General features: G+C 44.6%; 2 protein-coding genes and 1 non-coding gene across 9 annotated transcripts in view; 2 read left to right on the forward strand and 1 right to left on the reverse strand.

Annotated features, from left to right (window-relative positions):
• The first annotated feature begins 1,241 nt into the window (after positions 1 to 1,241).
• Trnai-aau (transfer RNA isoleucine (anticodon AAU)) lies at positions 1,242 to 1,315 on the forward strand. The gene has a single exon. It is a non-coding gene; the product is annotated as a tRNA-Ile (tRNA).
• A 1,954-nt stretch (positions 1,316 to 3,269) lies between these two features.
• LOC144476498 (dicarboxylate carrier UCP2) lies at positions 3,270 to 15,060 on the forward strand. 2 transcript variants are annotated; one of them, XM_078193538.1, is made up of 6 exons: positions 3,270 to 3,301; positions 6,574 to 7,145; positions 7,490 to 7,611; positions 9,943 to 10,052; positions 11,322 to 11,534; positions 11,746 to 15,060. In XM_078193538.1, the coding sequence occupies exons 2-6, from the start codon at positions 7,017 to 7,019 to the stop codon at positions 12,141 to 12,143; spliced, it is 972 nt and encodes a 323-aa protein (XP_078049664.1). In that variant the 5' UTR covers positions 3,270 to 3,301; positions 6,574 to 7,016; the 3' UTR covers positions 12,144 to 15,060. The 2 variants fall into 2 exon arrangements, with proteins under 2 accessions (XP_078049664.1, XP_078049665.1); XM_078193539.1 differs by lacking the exon at positions 3,270 to 3,301 and adding an exon at positions 4,775 to 5,158.
• LOC144476497 (cytosolic carboxypeptidase 1) overlaps positions 15,052 to 22,352 on the reverse strand; it is a 34,836-nt gene continuing 27,535 nt past the window's right edge. For 5 of the 6 annotated variants that reach the window (XM_078193534.1, XM_078193531.1, XM_078193532.1 and 2 more), the window contains 5 exons: positions 17,902 to 18,154; positions 17,284 to 17,408; positions 17,007 to 17,159; positions 15,730 to 15,866; positions 15,157 to 15,246 (listed from right to left, as the gene is read on the reverse strand). In XM_078193534.1, coding sequence (XP_078049660.1) covers positions 15,755 to 15,866; positions 17,007 to 17,159; positions 17,284 to 17,408; positions 17,902 to 18,154 — 643 coding nt within the window. In that variant the 3' untranslated portion in view covers positions 15,157 to 15,246; positions 15,730 to 15,754. Of the gene's footprint in view, positions 15,247 to 15,729; positions 15,867 to 17,006; positions 17,160 to 17,283; positions 17,409 to 17,901; positions 18,155 to 22,352 lie in introns of all 6 variants that reach the window. The other variant, XM_078193535.1, reaches the window with a different exon arrangement.

A 22,352-nucleotide genomic window follows, 5' to 3' on the forward strand; every position in this document is an offset into this window, starting at 1 on the left:
GGAATTTGTATCTTATATAGGCTTGAATAAAGGTGGAAAAACGAATATTATAATAGCTTTATTTTGGAATCAATAATATTTGAAAACAATGTGAAAATTTAAGAAATCTTGATAAACTTTCGTAAGACCTAAAAATTAGAACAAGAGAAAACTTGAATAAATCGAAAGTCAATGTCTCAAAATTTATGACAATACATTTATAATGATATTGAAGATCTAACCCATGTTAGATTGCCATAATCTCAACCCATTATGATTTTGAGTTTCACTGGCGCCTCTTTTGGTAAAATATTGAGGCTCCGTTGAAGAGTTCGTACAGCGTTAACTGCAGTAATGGTAAAACGCTCAAACAGTTAATCAAAACCAACTATGTTTTTTTGGTATATGAAATGACGCGAAATTAATATTCTAATGGGTTTAATTGTGTGATGCCACTTATGTCAAAATAACAAATCTTTGCAATTATCATCCGTAGATAATTTTGATGATCAATTTAAGTTTTTTCTCACTACGTGAATTGGCACTGTACAAAGGTTTAAGAAAGTGGCGGGTTAATTCGAAAACAAAAAATTATTAAGTGAATACATGCAAATATTTACGTTTATTTCATATCGTCATATAATTTTTGTTCGATCATGAAGTAAATTCATAGAGGAGTTAAACTTGTTCCACCACTTATTTGCATATATCTTGTCTTGGCATACGCTTATACACAGATTTATTATAAATTGATCAATTTGAGTTGATTTATTTCTATTGCATTTTCGATTTTGTACATTGTTTCTCAAATATATCCAATCTAAAGTTACCAAAATAAAACTAGGACTGAGTAAGTCCTAAGAGTTTCGTTTATTTAATAAATTTTTCTCGATAGCATATCTATCATTGCAAAACACATTATTAACTCCATTTGACATTCCTTATTCATACTCAAAGTCCAAAGGGTACACAAAGTTCAGACAGTCTATTTTTCTCAATAGTATGCGATGCACGTTTATTACCAGTCAATTGTTTCCAATGCAATGACTTGCAACCTATTCATTTTACAGAAGGTCTAATTGAACAAAGTTCAGCGAAAGCGTTTTGTAAGCTTATAAGTCGGTCAACATTGAACCCTATTAAAATTACGAATTAATTACAGAACCTTTACCAATATACGGAATTGTTTTTAAAATACCATATGCATATGATATACAAATGTATGCTGCATAACAACGTCAAATAGAAAAACTTTAACATCTGGCCCATTAGCTCAGTTGGTTAGAGCGTCGTGCTAATAACGCGAAGGTCGCGGGTTCGATCCCCTCATGGGCCAAATTTTTTTTCTTCTTTTCCTCATTAAAAAAACCAGACTATAAAATCATTAATGCGTTATAGGACATAATTCTTTTTTCTAAATTATTCTTTCCAGTTTTCTTTATGACATTTTTTTGATATAGCAACACCGTGTCCGTTTCATTGGATTTTTATTGAAATACATAAAACTCCACGTAAACGAGATACTGAATCAAACATTATACATACGTGTATAATGTTTACTATGTGTACGTTGATAAGACGGTCTGATCACGCGTGTCAGAATCATAAGTGTATGGAAAAGCCGAGGTCGATAATCTGATCATCTCGAAAGAGTCTCAAGTGTATCTCCTAGCCATTTATCAAGTAATCTAAATTCTGCTCATGATCCACATTTTTTGTTCGCTCGCAATAAAAAATAAGCTCGTAGAACCATGTTCGGAGTAGAGATCGTACAATCAACATTCCACTTAATCGAGCAACGGATCGTAGTACATAACACTAGGATATCAGTTTCGTTCACGATAGTGAGCATACTATGTCAACCTGTTACTTATTCACTATAACTTCGCAGAACAGCTTCCGGTTTCTCGAAACCAACCCCCGTCTCACTCCTCAATGGTTAACCGCATCCTCCTACTCAGTGAAACCTACGCGTTTGCGTGGAAAACGATGGAATATGCGACAAAATAAATTCCCACGACGAATCAGCACAACTTCCTATGACTCAATAGCGCATGTACACAAAAATCGTGACGATTGTCAGGGTTTACGTATGGACTCTCTATACACCTGGAGGACTTACAAGACAGAATCCAGGTGTCAAACAAAGCTTTGAATTACTTTTTTAATCTGTTTTTTCGCGCAATTATATCTCGATACGTTTAAGCGGTTCCTTTATTATTCTTTCTATTGGCAGGGATAGTAACAAGAGTTGTGTCTTTCGACTGATTTTTCGGTTGGAGTAAGGGAACGGTTGTCTTGTATAATTGATTGAAAAATTACCTCAAAAGAGCAAATGACCGCCTAAACTAAGGGTCATCTGCAGGTAAGGTTCGCAACCCTCAAGTTACGCACGTATATAATCCGTCTGTGTATCCGAATAGTGGCTAAAGAATTAACCGCAGCAAGCAATAAATGCGAAAAAGTGCCTCGACTTGACCAGGCATGCAAATAGAAGGGAATTTATGAGGGTTAGACTTCTGGTGACCAGGGTGGATCGTAACGAAATAAATGTGAAATTCTGAAGAAAGTGGCAACTTTCATACGACAATTGCATTGTGTGGTTGATATTGTTTAAAGACCAGATGGGGACGTAAAGTAATTAAATTACTTTATGATTATTGAACGTAAAATTGTCGTACGAATTCCCTGATATGTTCCGATCTCCAGTACGGAACATAATCTTATCTCATTCCATCGCATCTCCGCTTAGTCCCTACATATTGTTCAGAATAAAAATTCATGTGTTCTTTGTTTCTTAAGAATTCGTATTCTGTTTCTTTGTGCTTGACTGGTAAGTTGCATAAATACAACAGAACTTTTTAACTGGAAGCATGAAGCGAAAAGATGCGCCATTATCCGAAAATCTTTTGTATAATTGTCGATGGGTCTACAAGGGTTGAAGTCTTATAGTATAGATTCGCCCAGCTGGTGCCTATTTTGCAGAGTAATGTGCAACTGTCTATTTCTTTGAACCTATAGGGGAGCAATCCTGATCCATAACGGTGGCAGACGTTGCAATGCGTTGTCCGGTTGTTTCTCTCAGTGCATGTCCCACCCCGAAGGGTACGCGAACCCAAAGGGTTGTCATGCCACTACGTTCCTGGGAGTTATCGATCTCGTCGCAAGCTGAGCTTCCTTTGGCTAAATCTGACGTCACGAAACTGCCTCTGATTGGCGGCATTCAACTGTGCCCGGCTACCATTGGCCGCGAAGTCGGTATAAACGCTGCTTTCACAGTAACCTGTTCCAGTTGTGTTGTTATTCACTCACTGTACACTTGGTAAGTATCGTTCTGTTCAGCTCCGCTTTATTTTCTTTCATCTAGTTTGGTTCCCGGGCCATTGTTCCCCACGTTTCTTCAAATTTCATTCACGTTCTCGCCGTTCTTCACGTGTTTACCGTTTTTACCATTTTTACCATTCTTACCATTTTTACCATTTTCGTTGCAAGCACAGCTTGCTCTGAGTCACCCTCGTCGATGTTTTCTGACTGATCAAAGTATCGCGTGATTTCGAATATTTTTACAATACCGTGACTTAATTACAGTCATTTAGTAACGTGCGTAAAACTGTGTGGTTTTTAAGAGAAAAATATCTTTGATTCGATGCTAAGTTTGAATCGAGGCGAAACGACCCTGACATTGGTCGTAGCTTAGGATTTGAATTATTCGTTCTGTCGAGACAGCGTCCAGCTTGTTGACATTTGAGTTTCACCTTTTTGTGTCATTCCTGAATATTCTATCGGTTGGCGTCAACGGAATCGAACGTTCGACACTCACACATCTTGCTTCCGGTTTAAATGTAACACGAACATGTGAATTAACTGAAATACAGCAACATGAGGCGCGTTTCTGTATAACGGAACAGCATAGGAGTATAACACAAGACCGAAATACGAAACTTTCGGCTGACAGAGAAATCTCGAAGGAATTTAAGTTTCAGTGTGTCAGCGAAGTATTGTACGCTTGCAACCTATCGCTGCAGCGCATACGCAACGAACCGGTCCCATCGATTCGATAAAATAGCCATCCATCTCTCGGAAACTCTACTTTGTTATCATCAAAACGAAAATTCGTTATTTCTTTTACGGCGAAAGAGATCTTTTTCTTTGAAAAGAAACTAGTTTCAGGAACGGATAAATATTTAGCACTCCGAAACTTCCTTTAGCTCAACTTGTAACAAAGCATTGTGATTTCCTACGGAAGAAATGTCGTTGAAATACTTTCGTTGCACGCTGCATCCAGTTCGTGTCGAGGATAATCAATATACTCGCACCTTTCCGACAACTGCATACTCTTGCGCAAGGATAATGGCGTTCCACGAAGGTCCACCGGGGATTGTTAGAAAGGCGATTGAAACGTCCGTGACATCTTGTTTGCAAGTCTAACATCGCGAGTCAGTGATCTCCCTCGTAAACATTCAGCGTGAAAGGATAACGCCTATGAGTCGGTTTCGTTAACATGGTGCAAATTCTTTTACGATCTTCTACTACATCATTTGTCCAATACTACCGAATTATAGAATTAATCAACAACCCGGTTAACAGGTTGCCGAACTTGTCGCAGCGAAATAATAATCAAAGTAGAACTTTAAAAAATCGTAATAGATCTCCGGAGTTATAGTCCCACTCCTCCTGCAAGTAGTACCCAGTGAAACACATACTTTTCAATTGTTGCACATGATGCATAGAGTGCAGTGTTGTAGGCGCATGGCTGAAATTCGCAATCGATCGCATTGTTGGCGATGCCAAACTGCCGCAAAATAACGCGCTAACGTTGCGCGTTCACTTCGGGGAAATCCGCGGCACGAGCAGAATTCAACTTTATAATAGAAATCGGCGACCGAAGGTTGTGGCAAGCGGTTCTCAGTGTTCAGGGTCTCGGCTTTCATTTTGCGCCGTAACGGATTTTTATTTTTCAAACTTCGGCGGCTTGTGAACTCCAAATCTCGCGATTGCCCGAGGGCTCCAATCTCTTAATAGAATAAAACTCTCTCTCTATGTTACAAGTTCAACGAAGTTGAGATTTCTTCCGCTGCAATAAAGGAAAAGAGCAATTGTGGGTAGTCTTAAAACGGAACAGACTTTGTCCTAATCGCCCAAGGCGAAGTTGTCCTTCTTCATTCGGAGCAGCGAACTGGTATTGCTATATTATTCGTAGAAAATGTACAATACTAAACTAAAGTATAGGATATCAGAGGTCAACATTTTTAATTATAGATCATCGTAGGAGGCGATCGCGTCCGCGACTTGATATTTAACCAAACCCTCGTCATCAGCTTTCGCCCCTCGTTATAATTTTTCATTGTCTCGCGTGAAAATAGCCTTGAGACTGAAATAACCGGCCACGGATATACACCGTGTCAGAAAACTATTGGCACATGTATCCATATCGGTGGATAGGCAGAGGCACTTGAAAGTAGGTCTTGGATGGGCTCTTTGATTCACATTAGTAAGTGGCAACGAACACTATCGACTTCTGCGCGTTCAAGATTACAAATGGCCAAAGTAAATAGCGGTGTTATGTAACGTGTAACATGCGTAACGTGTGCTAGCAGTTTTTGGAGCCGGTCTATCTCCATTATGCCTCTAAAAACGTGTAACCGGCTATCTCCAATGATACGGGTACCGCGAAGAACCGGAAGAACCCTGAACCGTGAATGTCAATGTCCCGCACGCGCCTCGCGTCGATAATGATTGATAACATCGTTGGTTCGCACAACCCAGCTTGAAAGACAGTTCGGATGATCTGCCGAAAAATCGGCGTGGCTCTGGCCACTTTCCAATCCGTCTATAGCGCGTTCTATTTTCGCGCGAGATCGACCCGAGCTAGTCTGCCCACGCGTGTTCGCCATCAAACGTCAGAAACGCGGCGACGCATCGTGCGTGTAGACTCGTGCAATATGAAAATCGACCGTGGGAAAAAATAATTACCTAACGCACGCGTGGTTATTAGGACCGTCCTAGACGTTTTGACTGTCGCGGAGTTACGTCACCTTAGTTAATTTGTCATACGCGTTGTAACCATCGCTACAGCCGATAACAACGATCACCTCTTGGACTCGCTGATCCAAAAGAATACAAGCCGGACATTGAACTTTGGCTGGTTAGTTGTTCTCATCCGAAAACACCAGCACCGACTTACCAACGTCTCTGAGACCACGTAATCGCTGCCAGAAAGTTTCATCTAAAAATTCCATGGCTCCTCTTCGCATTGCTCGAAGCAGCGAGCACGCTCCAGCTTCCAACTCGATTTTCCCTAACGTGGTGTCGCATCGATAGTGAAAAAATGATATTCGGAAGTATGTATTTTCTCCCAAAGCGAATAGCTGTGATAAAACGGGACGGCATTGTGAGAATCGTGTAGACGTTTATTCTTTATACACATTTTAACACGTTTCTATAGTTTTTAATTGACATGATAGAAAATGAAGGTTAACGACTGACAGCAAGAAAACGAGGGTCGACGGCGAAACGAAAGGACACCTGGCGTTTGAATGAGCGCCTGATTTCGCACTGGATATTTTACGTGTTCGTTTGGTTGCTCTGTTGCAGAAGAATAGTATGTATAAAGTACTTCACAATCAAGATATCAAACACGAGTGCTCGCGGTCGGGGGGACTGCACGCGTATCCTGATCACTTCAGGGAACCTAAAAAGCTCCGCCACTAAATCAGCCGTTCGCTCGATGATCATCTAAAAGGTTCCTGTCCTCTGGTAGGACTCTGTACATAGTGTACATAGCGCTTTTCTAACGAAGGATCTTGCCGAGACAACCCGACGTAAGCTCGGTGGCTCCAACAACGTTCGCACGGGTGTACGAACACGAGAATACGATAATACGAGATTGAAGAGAGTGCTCCACTGTAACATTCCCCCACGCTGTACCCAACGCACGCACCATCCAGAAAAGCACACGCATAGAAGCAGTTGTCAGGCAACCACAACAAAACGAATAGAGAACGGATACTAGGGGGAGAGGTAGAACTGGAAAGGATATGAGCACAATGAAGCAAAACGCGCAGGACGACTTCCCTCTGTGGGTGAAATTCTTCACCGCGGGCACCGCGGCCTGCATCGCCGATCTGATGACGTTCCCGTTGGACACGGCCAAAGTCAGGATGCAGGTAATCAATCGCCACGAAATCCATATCGTACGATCGTTGATCTTCGAACTGCAATCATCTTCTGAAGAATAATCGCAGCATCATCTACCCCATCTCATTGTGTACAACAAAATTACTCTTGTTCACCACGGTGAAATTTCTACAAAATTTGTTGCAAAATATTTTATAATACTCTCACTGCACTTCGGACAGAAGCCGCATTACCATTCGTTTCACGTTCGATTTCTTAGTACAGAATAACTTCTTTAATGTTCGTCGAATCCAGGAACATGGTTTCGATGTTTTTGTCTAAAACTCTAGTATTTAGAATTGCGTGAAATGTGATCACGTTTGAATTTATTTAGATCGCTGGCGAGACGCGACCCCTTCTGATGTCGACCGCGGAGGGCTCGATGCTCTCGATGAAACAGACGCAGCCCGGTCTGTGGAAGACAGTATGGAACATCGTCAGAATGGAGGGAGCAAGGTACGTTGTTCATGATCTTTAACGTAATTTAAGAAAGTCACAGGGTAGGTAAACCATATACATGATTGTACATAGAAATCGTTGCGTACAATTCTACTGATTCGGATCAGTGTTACATACGATATAAATACAGATATAATTATATATACAGTATATACTATATATATATATATGAACATATAAATATACGCCGGGGGCGAGTCTTCCTCAGCCCTGTTGACGATTTGATTTTAAATTAAATTCCCGCGCTGGCCGATTTCTATTCGTAGGCCAACTCGTGTTTTCTCGTGACAAGAATCGTCGCGAACTTGCGATCGGGCTGCAATCAATTCTCTCCGCGACGCTGCTTCTTTTACGCGGCTTTCGTTCAGCAAGTTTCTTCCCCGTGATCCGTCAGTGTCCGCCAATTAACCGATCGAGGCTTCCGTCGTTCTTGATGCCCCACTAACGATCTAATTATACGCGAACGGATCGCGATTAGGCGAGCACAATGGATCCAACTGCAACGTTAGACGATCGCGTTTCGTACGGTTTCCTCAAAGAAAAGGCCGGAAAACGAGTTCATAGTCTGGTCATGGTACGAAGAACGATAATTCTTCGTAAAATGTTATCACATCATGGAATTCACACGTCTATTTCAAGCATCGGCAACGACGGAAACCAGATCGATCGGTTATAATCGCGGTAACGGAGTCATGATATCGGAAATCCGATAATTTGCTATCGCGCTAACTACCTTCTCGGTTTGTCCTTCTTTAAACGATGCTTACGTTCAATTATCCTTTTGTGGCGATGATTAAAGTGCTATCGACCGTTCGTCAAATTCACCGTTAGCGATGGGATCGAGTCGAGAACGACAGAGATGAGTGTCCGCAACAGCGTTCAAGATTGTAATATCATATTCTAATCAAATTTTTACGTCATCAAAATTTGTTATCTTTAAAGAACTGTGCTAAACATAACTAGACTCAATTTCATATGCATAAATTGCACTAAAAAATCATATAAAATGGAAGTAGGTCGTACAAAAGTATTTTGAATTTATAGTCAAAATTGCTTCGAGTGCAAATGGTTAATTATAGATGTGTCGCGCCCGGACATTATTCGATAGATTAATTCAATAAAACAGAGCATATAAAACATCAGAATTTGTCTTACTTTAGTTCGCGATACGTTTAATCTCATCGCTGGAACGTTGCGCGACAACCTATCGTCCACGTATACGATGACTTTTCGATCGATCACACGTCTATGGCACTTGTTTCGCCTGTACTTTATTGTTTTTTTTTCTCTCTCGCTCGCGAGTTGCTTTTCTCGACGTTTATTACGATCTTTTTCGGAATCGTAACGATTTCCTATTGAACAACGCATGTAGAATTTTATTAAAAGGAAAAGCAGGTCGCTACAGCAAAAAGCTTCCGCATATCCGGATTTTCGTTTCTCCTTGATCTCTGCTTATTTTTCTCTATTTATTTTGTCTTTGATCAGCTGCAAGCCGTCACTTTCTTTCCAATTAACCAGTCGCATCGGAACCGGACCGACGCGACTCATTTCTTGGTTTGCGCTTCCGCCGCGTGCAGAACATCCGGTCTGCCATAGTCGCGCATTTGTGCAAACAGCTCTCTCGTCGCAAGCTCTCTCCCGGTCAAACTCGAACGATTCGTTCTCTTTTCTCTCGTGCTCCTCCGATGTTTCGGATATCTCGGTTCGTCTCTCTACGCCTTTGATCGATAGACCGCGGACAAGGTCGCGGAACAAATCATTCGAAACGGCAACAATATCGAGAGAACTCGACGCTTTGCCATCTGGATAACATTCGCTGGAATCATCTTTCCGCCGGCAGGCAAAGCGTTGACCGACGAAATCGATTTCTGTTTAGTCACGGGATGGTCCGAGATTATTTTCTTGCGATTGAACCAGCAAAATCTTGAACCCGCGCAAAGTTCCTGAGTCTATTGATCAAACATGCGTGCGTTCGCCTCAAGAAGACTAATCTTGCATGTGTTCAATCTCATCATTCGAATGTAAACCGTATTAAAAGCGAAAGAGAGGGAGGGAAAGAGAGAGAGAGAGAGAGAGAGACAGAGTGAGAGAGTGAGAGAGTGATAGGATGTTCAATCGTACCCCGGTAGAAAATTCATTCGAATGGGGAGCGAACTAGAGAAAGAGGTATATATAGAGAGAGATAAAAAGAGAGGGATAGAGAGAGAGAGAGAAATGTCAAAACTAAGATTCACAAAAAAAATAAAACAAAATAAGACAAAAATATACCCTGGGATACGTATGAGGGTAAATTGTGAGGGCGGTGAGCTTGAGCGAGGGTGGTTACAGGAGCCTGTACGGAGGTCTGTCCGCGGGACTCCAGAGACAGATGTGTTTCGCCAGCATACGGTTGGGCCTCTACGACGGTGTGAAGTCACGCTACGCTGGAATCATCGACGGTACATCCAACAAACTCCTAACTTTTTTTGATTACGCAATCTCCTATTACGATCGAACCGAGTAGAGACACGCGTGCGACACGGCCACACACGTCCATCTCTCTGTTACACGAATAAGCATTACGTGGACGCGTAAGTAACGGCTGGTGGTCCCCACCGATCACCAACCAATCATCGATCTCAGCTCCAGAAGAAGCTCCAGACAACCCTCCCGAGAACAGTCGTTCGTTCTGCGCTCGCGCTCCCTTAATTTCTCTATACCATTTTTTTATTTTTATTTTTCTTTCCTCCTTTTTCCGGAGAAGAAGACGTCTCTGTAGATCGAAAGACCGCGAGAGAGGGTGTGCAAGTCGATCGTGAATCGTCGAGTTCTGACAACCGATTTCAAAGAGACTGTCGCGGGAATGCATTTCTCTGAGATACTCCCGGATCTAGAATCAATGCTTTACTTAGGAATATTTCTGTCGATTACCTTCCTCGACAGAGTCTCGCGGAAGTCGGTAAGAACGGAGGATTACCATTCCATTGGACTCGCAGGATTCGATCGATTCGACGAGGCGCGAGCACCCTCTTCTCTCCGCAATCTTGTGCTCCTAACCAACTCTCGTCACGATTTTCCGGTGTTTTAAAATTCGAGCATGCTCGTTCACGTGTTTTTTGTATACTAAAATGGCTCTCTAACCGGTGTTGCATTAACGAGCTCGGTTCCCGGGTCTAATCTTGCACGCGAACCTCGAAGTCGTGCCGCGAATATTCGTAACGCATTCGTCCATTAACATTTTGCGAACGTTTCAATTGTAATCTTCTCGATGAACGGCGCATCAATTTCGGGTTTCGCGAACGCACGCGGGATCCACGGGAAAGGAAGCGTACACTTCGTATTATACGAATCAGTTCCGAGAACGATCATTGCGATCAAGAGCACGCGATTCGATCTCGTTTCCCGTGGATCTCGATCGTTCTCTTTACGCGATATCGATTGTACATTCCCGAAGAGTACGTCCTCTCGAGACGCATACCGTTGATTGTAATCAGTAAGGTAATCAACGAGCTAATCAAACGTGATTAACCGCGCAGTGCGCGATCTTATGTTCCACCTCGTATCCTACATATTATACGATTATCAAAAGAACGAAAAAAATAAACTTAAATATCTATCGAAATGACCGTATTTCGATCTCAGAAAAAAAAAAAGAAAAGAGAAAGCTAAACACACAGACGTCTCGAACTAATCGGGTCTGTTTTCATCGTGGACTTTTCTTTCAACAGGTAATAACAGGAGCGGATCGAAGAACGTTTCCGTACGAATCGCCGCTGGAATCACAACCGGCGCCATGGCGGTACTCTTTGCTCAGCCGACCGATGTCGTCAAGGTCCGTCTACAGGCTGGTAGCAACGGACGATCAGCGGTGAGATATAGCTCGACCCTGCAGGCGTACAAGAATATCGCTGCTGAGGAGGGGACCCGTGGCCTTTGGAAAGGTGCGTTAAATTTGCCAAGTTTACGGTTCCCATCCCATCCGAAATTCTAGTTCAAGTACCACATTTTAAACCTCCCATTAAACCAACGGAACTACCAGGTATCTAGACCTAGATAAACTTCAGGTTACCTCCGGGGCTAAATCAGCCAAACCCCGCGGCAAGTAGAGAGATTTAGGGAGCAAAGTTTAACACGTTTCGTTTACGCTCGCAGGTACGATGCCGAACATCTCGAGGAACGCAATCGTGAACGTGGCGGAGATCGTTTGCTACGACATCATCAAGGACTTTATCCTTGAGTCTGGATATCTTCGCGACGGTATTCCTTGCCACTTGACTGCCGCTGTAGCAGCAGGACTGTGCACCACTCTGGCAGCGAGTCCTGTCGACGTGGTAAAGACGCGTTACATGAACAGCGCCCCTGGCGAGTACAAGGGCGTTAAGGACTGTGCCGTCCGTATGTTCATGAAAGAGGGTATGTCCGCTTTCTACAAAGGCTTTGTGCCGAGCTTCTCGCGCCTCGTCTCCTGGAACATCATCCTCTGGATCACCTATGAGCAGTTCAAGATCCAACTGGCCAAGAAGATGAACAACAACGACAACCACCTGTAAACAGGACAAGACCATGTTCTCGAACCGATCGTTCGCTCTGTAAATCGAACCGCAGCTTCGTCATCTGTACTCGAATCGTGTAGTTAGGGATAGGAGGAGCGACCTCGAGCATTGTTTAGACGCCTCCCCGGTCGGATCCAATTGGCTGTCGTCGTTCACTGTTCGAACGTCTTTACCACCTTCGTCGTCCAACGTTCTCATTTGTTTAAATATTATCGTCGACCAAATACGAACAAACTATGTGTTCATTTCTTCGGATTCGTCAGATCTCTCGAGATCCAAGCAGAATGGTATCATGTCGCAAGATAATTGCACGTACGAGGTATCTTCGCATTGTTTCGAACACTTCGATATCGTGTAGCATTAAATCGCACGCCTAACAGTATTTTAGTTTGTACGCAGTCTAAGGAAACAGGATACCGCTGCAGGATTAATTAACGTTCGTTCGATTGTTGGTCGACGAAGGTGCGGACGTAGCTTTATTCAACCGTTCACACGATTTTAGACCTAGTCGGTCCTCTTTCTGTTCGCTTTCTCTATTTATTGTCGCAAGGTCCAACGCAAGAGACAGTCCAGGCACGATTGCGTTTCCACGGTGCCAGTTAGTGTTGTTGCAAAGCGACGACAGCCAATTCCTCCCATCCGTCGTTGTGTGCTCTTTACTTTCTTGTCCGTAGACTCGAACGCGCGTGCACTCGAAACTTCCACCAAAGGAAATCATACAAAACTCTTTGGGCACGCGATTTGACTACTCAGCTGAACCGAATCGACATTCAATCAATTTTTCATTCGAACGAAATTAGAAGCACCAGGTGGGATTGGTTTGCGGAAGATTCGATAATTAATAGTTACCCAAAGACGTAACATTAACTCTAACAAAATTTTTGCAGAGTGCACACGCGCGATCGACGAGTATCTTAGAAGTCTCTCGATAATCCATAACGAAACGTTTTCGGCTACGTAATTTAGTGTCACGGAGAAGGAGAAAGAAAAAAGAGAAAGAGAGAGAGAGAAATATAAAATAGGCACTAGAGATCCGGCGTAAAAATGAAAATCGAAAAAAAAGACAGAACAGTTTCTTATTGGATAGTTGTATTATTAAGGATGATATGCCAGACAGACAATAAGTATGCAACATTTGTTTCGACAATGTTGATTAACGGGGGTCTGTTGAGGAACATACAACGGCTGCGATCGTGTTCCCGATTTTCCCCATCGACTTCGATAAATTCTCTGTCGTCGCCGTGGCCGCCGAGCTAACGAGGATCCTTCGTCGGTTAGAATAAATTCGTTAAGTTACGCGGAAACAACGAGAATATCGGTTTCTCTGTCACAGGACAAATCATTCGTAGTCCTTCGTTTTTTCGGGTCAATTAACAGGGCACAATTTTTCATCGGATAGTCCGTTTTTTAACCCTACTACTGTGTTCGGAAGCAATCGCTATAACTCTGCTTTGATAGTAATAAATTTCGAATGTTTATCGAAACCCTGTGATATTTCATTGCAATACCAACAAGCCTAGCGAAATTAAGTTGAACGGTTTCAGGGGTACATAAGTTGGTCACCTGTGTCATTCCTAAATTAAATTATTCATCTCCGAATGCAATCAGTAATTTGCGATTCCCAGCAAAAACTATCGATTCAAGATATTTTAATTTGCCTTAAATGTATCTTCTGAATTATCGATTCAGTTTTAGCTCTTTTCTTTAAAGAATAGCACGTGCATCCGGAAGTCCATTACACACTTAATTACGAACAATTGAGCACAGTACGAGGGTTAGGGCTATATAACTTAAGTACGTTTCGCACCGAATAACGGTCTATGTCTTGCCAAACGGACGGAGTCATTTATTACTTTCTAATCGGACAAAGCGTTCTTCGACCGCCCTGCTTTCTTGCCTGATTTCGAAAAAGTTTATTCCGCGATCCTCGTGAAACCCATCACTCGAACACAGATCGTTATCGGTCAATGTCCGACATACCGTTCCACCGGGCCTCGTAGACGATCTCAACGGCCTCCAGATTTCTCAACAGACAACTGCACACAATGACGATGTTCCCAAAAGAATATCACTTCTCGTAACGTTTTCTCGCTGCGCGGTACGCTTTGAACAAAACTCGTCAACAAACCCCATGCAAAGTGTCAAGAAACGCTTTGCTTATCCGTAGTATCGCGTTTCCATTTTGACTGTCTGCCAAAAAGTTTCAAATCTCTCCGACAAATTGACAAATTCGATTCGCAAACGCTAAGTCTAACTCCAGCAGCAAAACTTAGCCTCTGAATAACAGCGATTTGAAAGGTTTGACTGTTACTGTATACTCAGCAGACTCGTTGAAAGCATTAACCAGCGATTTTACCATTTTTTAGGTGATAGACTGCCGGTCCAATTATCTTTGAAAACGCCACGAGGGTCATCGTAATAGACCGACTGAATATTTGTATTTTACACGTTTCTGGCGTCAAAGGAAACCGTTTTACATGTGCTCCTTTATTATTACCGGCAAATACCGTTCGTGGCTTGATTACGTATACGTCCAAGGATTCATTGTTCTTAATTAATTGATCGCTTTGGTGTTTCTATCGCCGATAAGGAACACTTCGCGCGTCTTTATATCGGTCTGCGTTTAACTCGGGTTTTATATTCACGGTGTTTTATTATACTGAATCAATTTCGAACTCTAGTTTGTACCAAAGGCACATTCACCGCACATGCGTCCTCGGTTTTTCAAATTTCTCGCGATTCTGTCACGCTCAAATTTAGTGGAAATTCTATTTCTGCGAATCGACGAAGATGTTAATTACGCGTCCGTATAGAAACTGGGCTTCGGTTCTAGGTAGGATAATTGTCTCCGGTAGGAACTAGCTTGACATTTGTTACGAGTTTTAAATAAAAATTCATTAAAGTGTACAGAATACCCGCAGCAGTTTTATTTCGAGACAGCCTGTACAGCGTTCATGGGAGAACGTACTTTACAAGACCATGATCTCCGTCACGGTCTTACCTCTACGTCTCGCAGTCAGACTCCTCCAGCTCGCAGCTGGACGACAAGTCGCCTTCCATACACCCTAATTCCTCAGGAATGCCTTCTCCCATTGGGATCCTAGAAAGATGATCAAAATATCAGAGCCACTTTGGAGTCCACTGCAAAATCAATTAGCCCCTTCTCGCGCGGAAGAGAATAAGAATCAGAGTCTACCGAGCTAACTTTGCATCGTTATTTTATTATTTGCCAAACAGCTGAAAAATCATGCGAAGGGTTTCACACAGTAACAAAGTAGACTGCGGATCTTTGTGGGGAAACATAAATTTTCTCAGCATCTCCTGAAAAGATTTTCTTCTTCAGAAATGAACTAGTTTACTGCGTCTGGTCGCTTCGGGCACCGTAAAATCCGCAGCCTAACGATTATTAATCGAACTCGGGCGAGTACAAGCCATCCGAATGTTGCCGGGAGCATGTTAATATGTTATTGGTTTCCAGTGAATGAATTATCCAGGATAACGGGCTCTCGCGTGCTTGTTAATTAGTGGTTTCGAACGGGAAACGGTTAATTAAGCTTCACCCGCATACGTAAATCAACCTTGCCTTAAATCGTCTACGTGTTCGTTTGCTAAAGAATCGCGGCGGTATGAAACAGCGCCGGTCTGTCCTGAATGCATTTCAAAATCTTTTTCGAATTCTCGGAAACGCATTTCTGCGGACAGCAGGCTTCCTCCAGCGACCTGTATTCAAGAATCACTCGATTAAACAGTTATTAATAATGAATCATTATCTAGAAACACGAACTTCACAGGTTACTGCGAAGCTACTAATTACTAGTCTTTTTGCATAACCTGGCATCACGTGCGAACATTTACGATTGAAACATCCAGCAGAGACTCCTAGCAAAGTTCTCCTAATAATTTTCTACATATTTAAATTATAATTAAGCAGTTCTTAACAATTCTTAATTTCCTATTCAGACATCGAATTGCAGAATAAATAATTCTTTCCGCTTTTCCCATAAGTAGCAATATAAATTCCGGCACATATCTTCTGCTGCTTTCAAACATCAGAACAGCGCCAATCCGTGCAGTGGCAAAACTCTCAAACATGTAGACAAATACCCACCGTCGGTAATTTGGTAAAGAAAAAATTGAGGGGACTATCTGTGATTAATTAATTGTAACCAATTTCCAGATTTGTCACACAACTTTCTGCAAAGCCGGTAATTTTTGTAAAATTAGTATAGCGATGTTACCTGTGAGGAATCTGATAATTTTGGATAATTTTGGCGAACAGTTTGAGCGTTTTACCGCTACATGGATTGGCGCTATTCAAACGTTTGAATACAGCAAAAAAATTTATAATGGTGTTTTCGTTGCTTTTTATCGAAGAAGCGACACGAATAATTTGCTGCGATATTCATTATTAGAATATAAAACTGAAACAAGTTAATAACTAATTAATCCGAATTTAAATGCGGAAAATTGTTATGAACGTTTTGCAAGAAGCTTCTTCTACAGTTTTAAATCATAGGAGCACAGATATTATGCCGGTGATGTCACAAAATTAAGTTTTTAACAAATGTTCTCGATGCGGGAGACGCAATATTTACAATATTAAATAAACATTCTCTTCACGACATGTCTACAGAAAATTCTCAACATTCCTAAACCCTGTAAAGTTAATTGCACTCGCGTAGAATTTCTCGTGCATCGAACATGTCTCGATGAATTGAACCGTGCATCCTCAGTTACTCGAAAAACATTTTCGAAGACATTTCCTCAGCATCCCAATTTCCCATCCTGTTGACCGCGTTTTCCCGGAAACCAAAGTAGCTACGTGCTTGACAGAGTTAACAATAAAGCATGTTAACATACTTATCAATGCCCCAATCTTGGCCGCACTCGTTCATCATCGACAGGGCCTGGCAGAAGTCCTGGCCGACTGCTTTCAGGTGTCTCGTGTCCAGATGCAAGCCGGCCAACACACCTTGATCACATCCACAGAAACTGGTCTCCATCGTGTAGCTTCTGCATAGTCGAATGAAACCAAGTTTCAGAGCGGAAGAATGTTAAATCACTGTCGCGTATAAGTAGGTTTAAATGGGGATGGATGCATCGATCGTTGGTAAGATACATCCATCTTTGCACAGACCTCGAGACGCCTAACTGCCGCCATATGGCTACCCTCGCGGTGGATTCCTTGTTCCTCTCGACCTTGAACGAGCACAGTGGCAACGCGAACGCCGGAGATATCCTTTGTATGAGGTGCGGCAGCATCTGAAACACGGATGCATCAGTGCAGGCCGCGCGTGCACCAATCGGTGTGTTTACGTGTCTCATGTGTGCACTAAATTTCGACATTTCAATATTGCGCAAATTTCAATGCACGCGAAATTAATAAACGATAATCGTTGAATTGCAAACATTAGCGCATTCTCGCGAGAAAGTGCAGTTGTATTCGCTACGGTTTTTGTATACCCTTATTCGGTCCAACTACATGGATGTACGGAATCAGGATATTCGGATCTGGTTTACTGAAAATTACCGGCATCCTCGAGAGGCAACTCGCTCGATCGTGAATCGTGTTGGGTAGATCGCGCTAGATCATCGTTCGTGATGCATCGAGCTCGACGCGACGCGACGCGACGAGACGCGGTGCATGTGCACAGCGATGCATGGTGCATGGCGGTGGGGCGATACGGCGTAACGCTCGTAACGCTTACGATCTAAAAATACTACACCTAGCCGCCGATCCTCTTTCGTCCCTTACCAAATACTGCACCGGCTGGTCCGGTTTCGCCCTGTCCGCGGCGCTCCAAGAACCCGACCTTGAGCAACCGAAGAGAAACACGTTCTTCCTCCGTGAATGGCCGTGGTAGTCGACGAAAACGTGGGGAGGTCGCTGCAGCACCCTCGTGCAGTACTCCATCAGTCCTTTCGTGTGGTAGATCACCGGATGGAGCACCCGGTTCGGGTTGCTCCACCGCCTGTTCAGGTCCTCGTTAGTTAATCCGTATCGATTACTGTAATCAAATCGAAAGTGTAACTCGTTACCATGTATTCTCGTTCGCGAGATCCAAGGGAAGCGGTCGTTACGCCTCGAGATAGACTTGATTTGCGGGACAGGGAAAAATTTTGGGATTTTTGCGTCGAAAACCGGGCGCCAGGTCGCTTCGATCGTGTTAACCGCGCATCGATCAATCGGCGAGACCGATCCCCGGTTTTATTAACCGCGTTCGCATCGATTTCTATGGTGCAACCGGCGCGAAATGAACTTCTGAGAACGTCGTAGAGGTCTTAGAATTCCCGGACGGTTCGCGCGTCGTCGACGCACGTCGTAGCCGGACGGAGAAAGGCCTTGTCAAAGATCGTCTTCATTTAAGGATTCAGCCGCGGTTAGAAAGACGTTTCCGGCGGCCGGAAGTCGGTCCGGAGGAAGTGACGCCTCCGCGTCGCGCATAGCTAATGGTGGGGCGACTGCCGTGGACCCCTGACAACGACGGGGCCTTACTACCTGTCGTCTTGACATTGTTTCGAGATGTACAAGGTGCCCGACACCACGAATACTAAGCATCCACGCGATTTTGTCGGTATCCTCGGAATAATCCCAGGCTAATTGCTCGCTACCCCATAGATCACTCGCGCGGCTCGCATTCGATTTTTAAGTTCTATCGGAAGCTTCGGTCGAGGATTACGAATGACCAGTGCACAACAGATCGAAACGATCGTTCGAATTGACCGATCGATTGCTTAAGAATCGAGCTAACGATAAAAATAGCTCGCAACCGGCGGCGACGGGAAGACGATGTCGCTCGAGATTAGCAATCGTCACACGCGTTCCCGTGGACAGGAATCGGCGATCGATTCTTCCGATCGGGACATCGGCCACGTAACAGAAACATTAGCAATTTGACGCCTCGTAATCGCTTCCGGTGTTTAAGGTAGTCGAATCGCGCGCGCAACACGTCCAAGATAGCTACGTAACGATCGGTATCTCCGTTCGAGGCTGATGGCTGGGAATAATAAGAGCAACGAGTTTTCGCGGTGACTGTGCATCCGCGGATGATGCGCTTAGGCGATCGCATCGTCCCGTCGCCGCGGACGTTCACCGGCAGCATTCGCAGAAACCGTCGAAAAACAACAGTCATCGGAGATAATAGATTTCGTCCGGCGACTCCGGGAGGAACGCGGGACCGATCGAATCGGAAGAAGAAACCGGTGGAAGAAATCGTCGAGAGCGTTCCTCCGCTGCTCGATCCTATTCGAACGGAATGATAGTGGTTGCGCGCACGTTTTGCGCCGCGAACGTCATTACCGGGGAACGATGGACACGGAACACTCGGCGATCCGCTAAACACGGTGCCGTTACCTTTATCTCTATTTCGAGAACCGATCACAGTGCTTCGTCATGGATCCATTCGAGCCAGTTAAAAAGTTCGTGGAGAACAAGAAACCATCGCGATGATAGAAATCGCGAGAGCAATATTCCCCTCGCGCAACAAAGAATATTCGATTCGCAGAGCTTTTACAGTTCTATCGCGAGTATGTTGGTCATCCTTTTTTTCAACGACCGTGACCACGGGACGACGGCGTTTAGCCCAAGGGACCATTCCCAGGTTCCTACGAACACTTGCATTCCCACGACCTATGGCATATTTTCCTCTTGCATTCGCATGACTCCTGGGGAACGTTAACCTTCCTGTAATCCAACGACCCCTGTGTCAATAGTAATTTCGATGAATTCGAATCACGGAAACTAACCGAGCGAGCTGACGCCATATTGAACCGATTAATAGAAAACGATACGATTTCGTGGCGGTTGCGAAAACAGTCAACCCTCGGAGAAGATGGTAGACAGTCGCTCGCGACAACGAGACAACTACACGACGAATTTCTCGGCTGTTTTATTAGCCAGCCGTTGTAATGGGCAACATCAGTCTGTTCGAGCTAGCAGCCGATGTCAATGACTTGAACGGAGGAGCCTTGACCGCGAACTTCTCTCACCTCTTGAGAGATCTTGTACAAATTACACTTAACCGTGCGCTCGTCTCGGGACGGCACGGCACCGTGAGATTTTCAAAGGTACCGCCAGCGCTCCCTGCGCCGCGGTTCGTAAAAATCTAGTGAATTACTCGTTCTGCCCGTTGCGTTGCGATTAATGAGCGACGATCGAGCGATTTATCGTCATAATTCGATCGGCCGTAAATCAAGCGACGTACCTCACCGCTCACGGCTCCGGCTTTATTGTCATTCCCGATGTTCGGATTGCCCCCGGCGAGCTTCCGAGCTCTCATCCTCGCGAATTGGTTCTCGACGGACGCGTTGATTGCTCGGGACACCATGAAACGTGTTAGCAAAAATCGCCTCGCGTGTCGGAACGGTTCGCATATGTTCTGTGCTCCATCGTTTAGCCGCGGGCGACGCGAGACAAATGTTTGCAGCTAATATTTCCTCCGTCGGGACGGTTCGCGCGTCGACGTCGGTACTATTTGCGACCTAACGGACCGTCCGAGGACAGAACCCCCGATCTCGAAACACCGTCGCCACGGTCCCGTTACGCATAATTTTCGCCCGGGCCCCGGCTAATGGCGTCCCGGGCTCGTTCATCGGCGAGAAATCGCGCCCGCCACGAGACTTCTGCGAACAGCCACGGAAAAATCAGCAAATCGTTCTCTGCGACCGTAAAGCAGGGCCCTTGGGTTAGGTCCGGGCCTCTGGGCCCCATGGGAACGCTGGCTCCCCGCCTTGCTCGTCTTCCACGTATCCAGCTTGTCTTCCGTGAACTTTACTTCGACTCGCCCCTATCTTTTGTTTCATCTGTTCTCGCCTCGCGGCATTTTCTCGGAGGTTATCCGGGGGTTCGATCGCGTGGAACCCGCGGGGTCCGCTCCGGTGAACCCTTTCCTCCACCTCTGATGCCTGCCGGTACACCCGGCGGCACCCGGATCCGACAAGAAATCCATTTCCTGCGCCACTGAAATACGAGCGTGACTGAAGCCTCCGCTCGATCGGGGCACGCCGTGGAATGGCGATCCATCTCATCGTAAGCGATTTTTCTCCGGCTTCCAGAATGCTTCCACAACGAGGTGGGAGAGGGAGAGAGAGAGGGAGATGAACAGCGGGGACGAGAGAAAGAGAGAAATAGTTCGTTTATCCGCGTTGCCGGTTGCTCGTCTTCTTTCTTATTCCAGACCATTTTCATATCTCGTTTCCGCTCTCACCTTCTTCGCCTCTTCCAGCACTTTTCCTTTCTCGCACTTCGCCTCGGTTCTTTTCACTGTTTCCCCTCCTTCTACCACTCGGGCAGATCGTCCTCCTCCCGTTGCCCCTCTGTTATCCCATCTTCCACACGCACTGCTGGTCCTCATCATACATGGTTTACGTTCTCTGTACCGCCATTCTGTTTCCTTTTTCTCCGGTTGCATTTCGGTGCGCACCGTTTCGTATATATTTTATCAAAATAATTCGAAATTCTCGAGGTGTATCCGGAAATCTTGAGAAACATAAACGTCAGGCGTATCTTGCGGATCTCGAGGATCGCGCGGACCAAAAATAAAGTCTTCGTCGTCTGAATTTCCGTTCCGCTTAAGTAACTCCGACACGTCGGAACCGCAAGTATCGCGCGAATAGAATCGGGCGATCTAAATGCGATCGTTCTTTTTGCGGAATCAGGCGGTATGTTGTAACATTCGCGGAACGTGGGCGTACACGCGTTCTCTCGTTCGAGGGACAAGAAAGAATCGGACGCGGGATAAATTTCTCGTGATTGCCACGGCAGGAGCAACCGGACTTTTCTTCGAAACGGCTAACGATGCGATTAGACCGGCACGGCCGCCGCTGGAATCCGCGAGCGACACGCGAGCACTGAATTTGTCGCGACACATCCCCTTTTAAACGTGCAAATTACCTGGATGTACCGTCTCGTTCCTGTTATCTCGTGCGTGTCCTTTGGCGCGTATCGGGGGCCACGTTTACTCGGGTACCGCGAACACCATATGTCGTCGTCATCTTGCCCGCGGCCAACAGAACCACAAAGAGCCTATCTTTATGGGGAGTTCGCCTAACGCCTGGCGTTCCATTAGATCGCGAGGGAACATTAACAAAGAGCCCGATAAAACTGGACCCCGGCAAAAGAAAGCAACCGAGCGATCGTCAATCTTAAACCATTTTCATCCGCAAATGAAATGAACCTCGGTTGATGATTGCCAGCTAGCAACGATT

The sequence above is a fragment of the Augochlora pura genome, chromosome 10 (genome assembly GCF_028453695.1).
Source record: "Augochlora pura isolate Apur16 chromosome 10, APUR_v2.2.1, whole genome shotgun sequence".
NCBI classification, from domain to species: Eukaryota; Metazoa; Arthropoda; class Insecta; order Hymenoptera; family Halictidae; genus Augochlora; species Augochlora pura.

Bases quoted from the DNA above. Each gene is read 5' to 3' on its own strand.
- LOC144476498 (XM_078193538.1), top strand. From the start codon at position 7,017: ATGAGCACAATGAAGCAAAACGCGCAGGACGACTTCCCTCTGTGGGTG. The intron at 7,146-7,489 runs GTAATCAATCGC...GAATTTATTTAG, and splicing joins CGGCCAAAGTCAGGATGCAG to ATCGCTGGCGAGACGCGACC. The intron at 11,535-11,745 runs GTGCGTTAAATT...TTACGCTCGCAG, and splicing joins GACCCGTGGCCTTTGGAAAG to GTACGATGCCGAACATCTCG.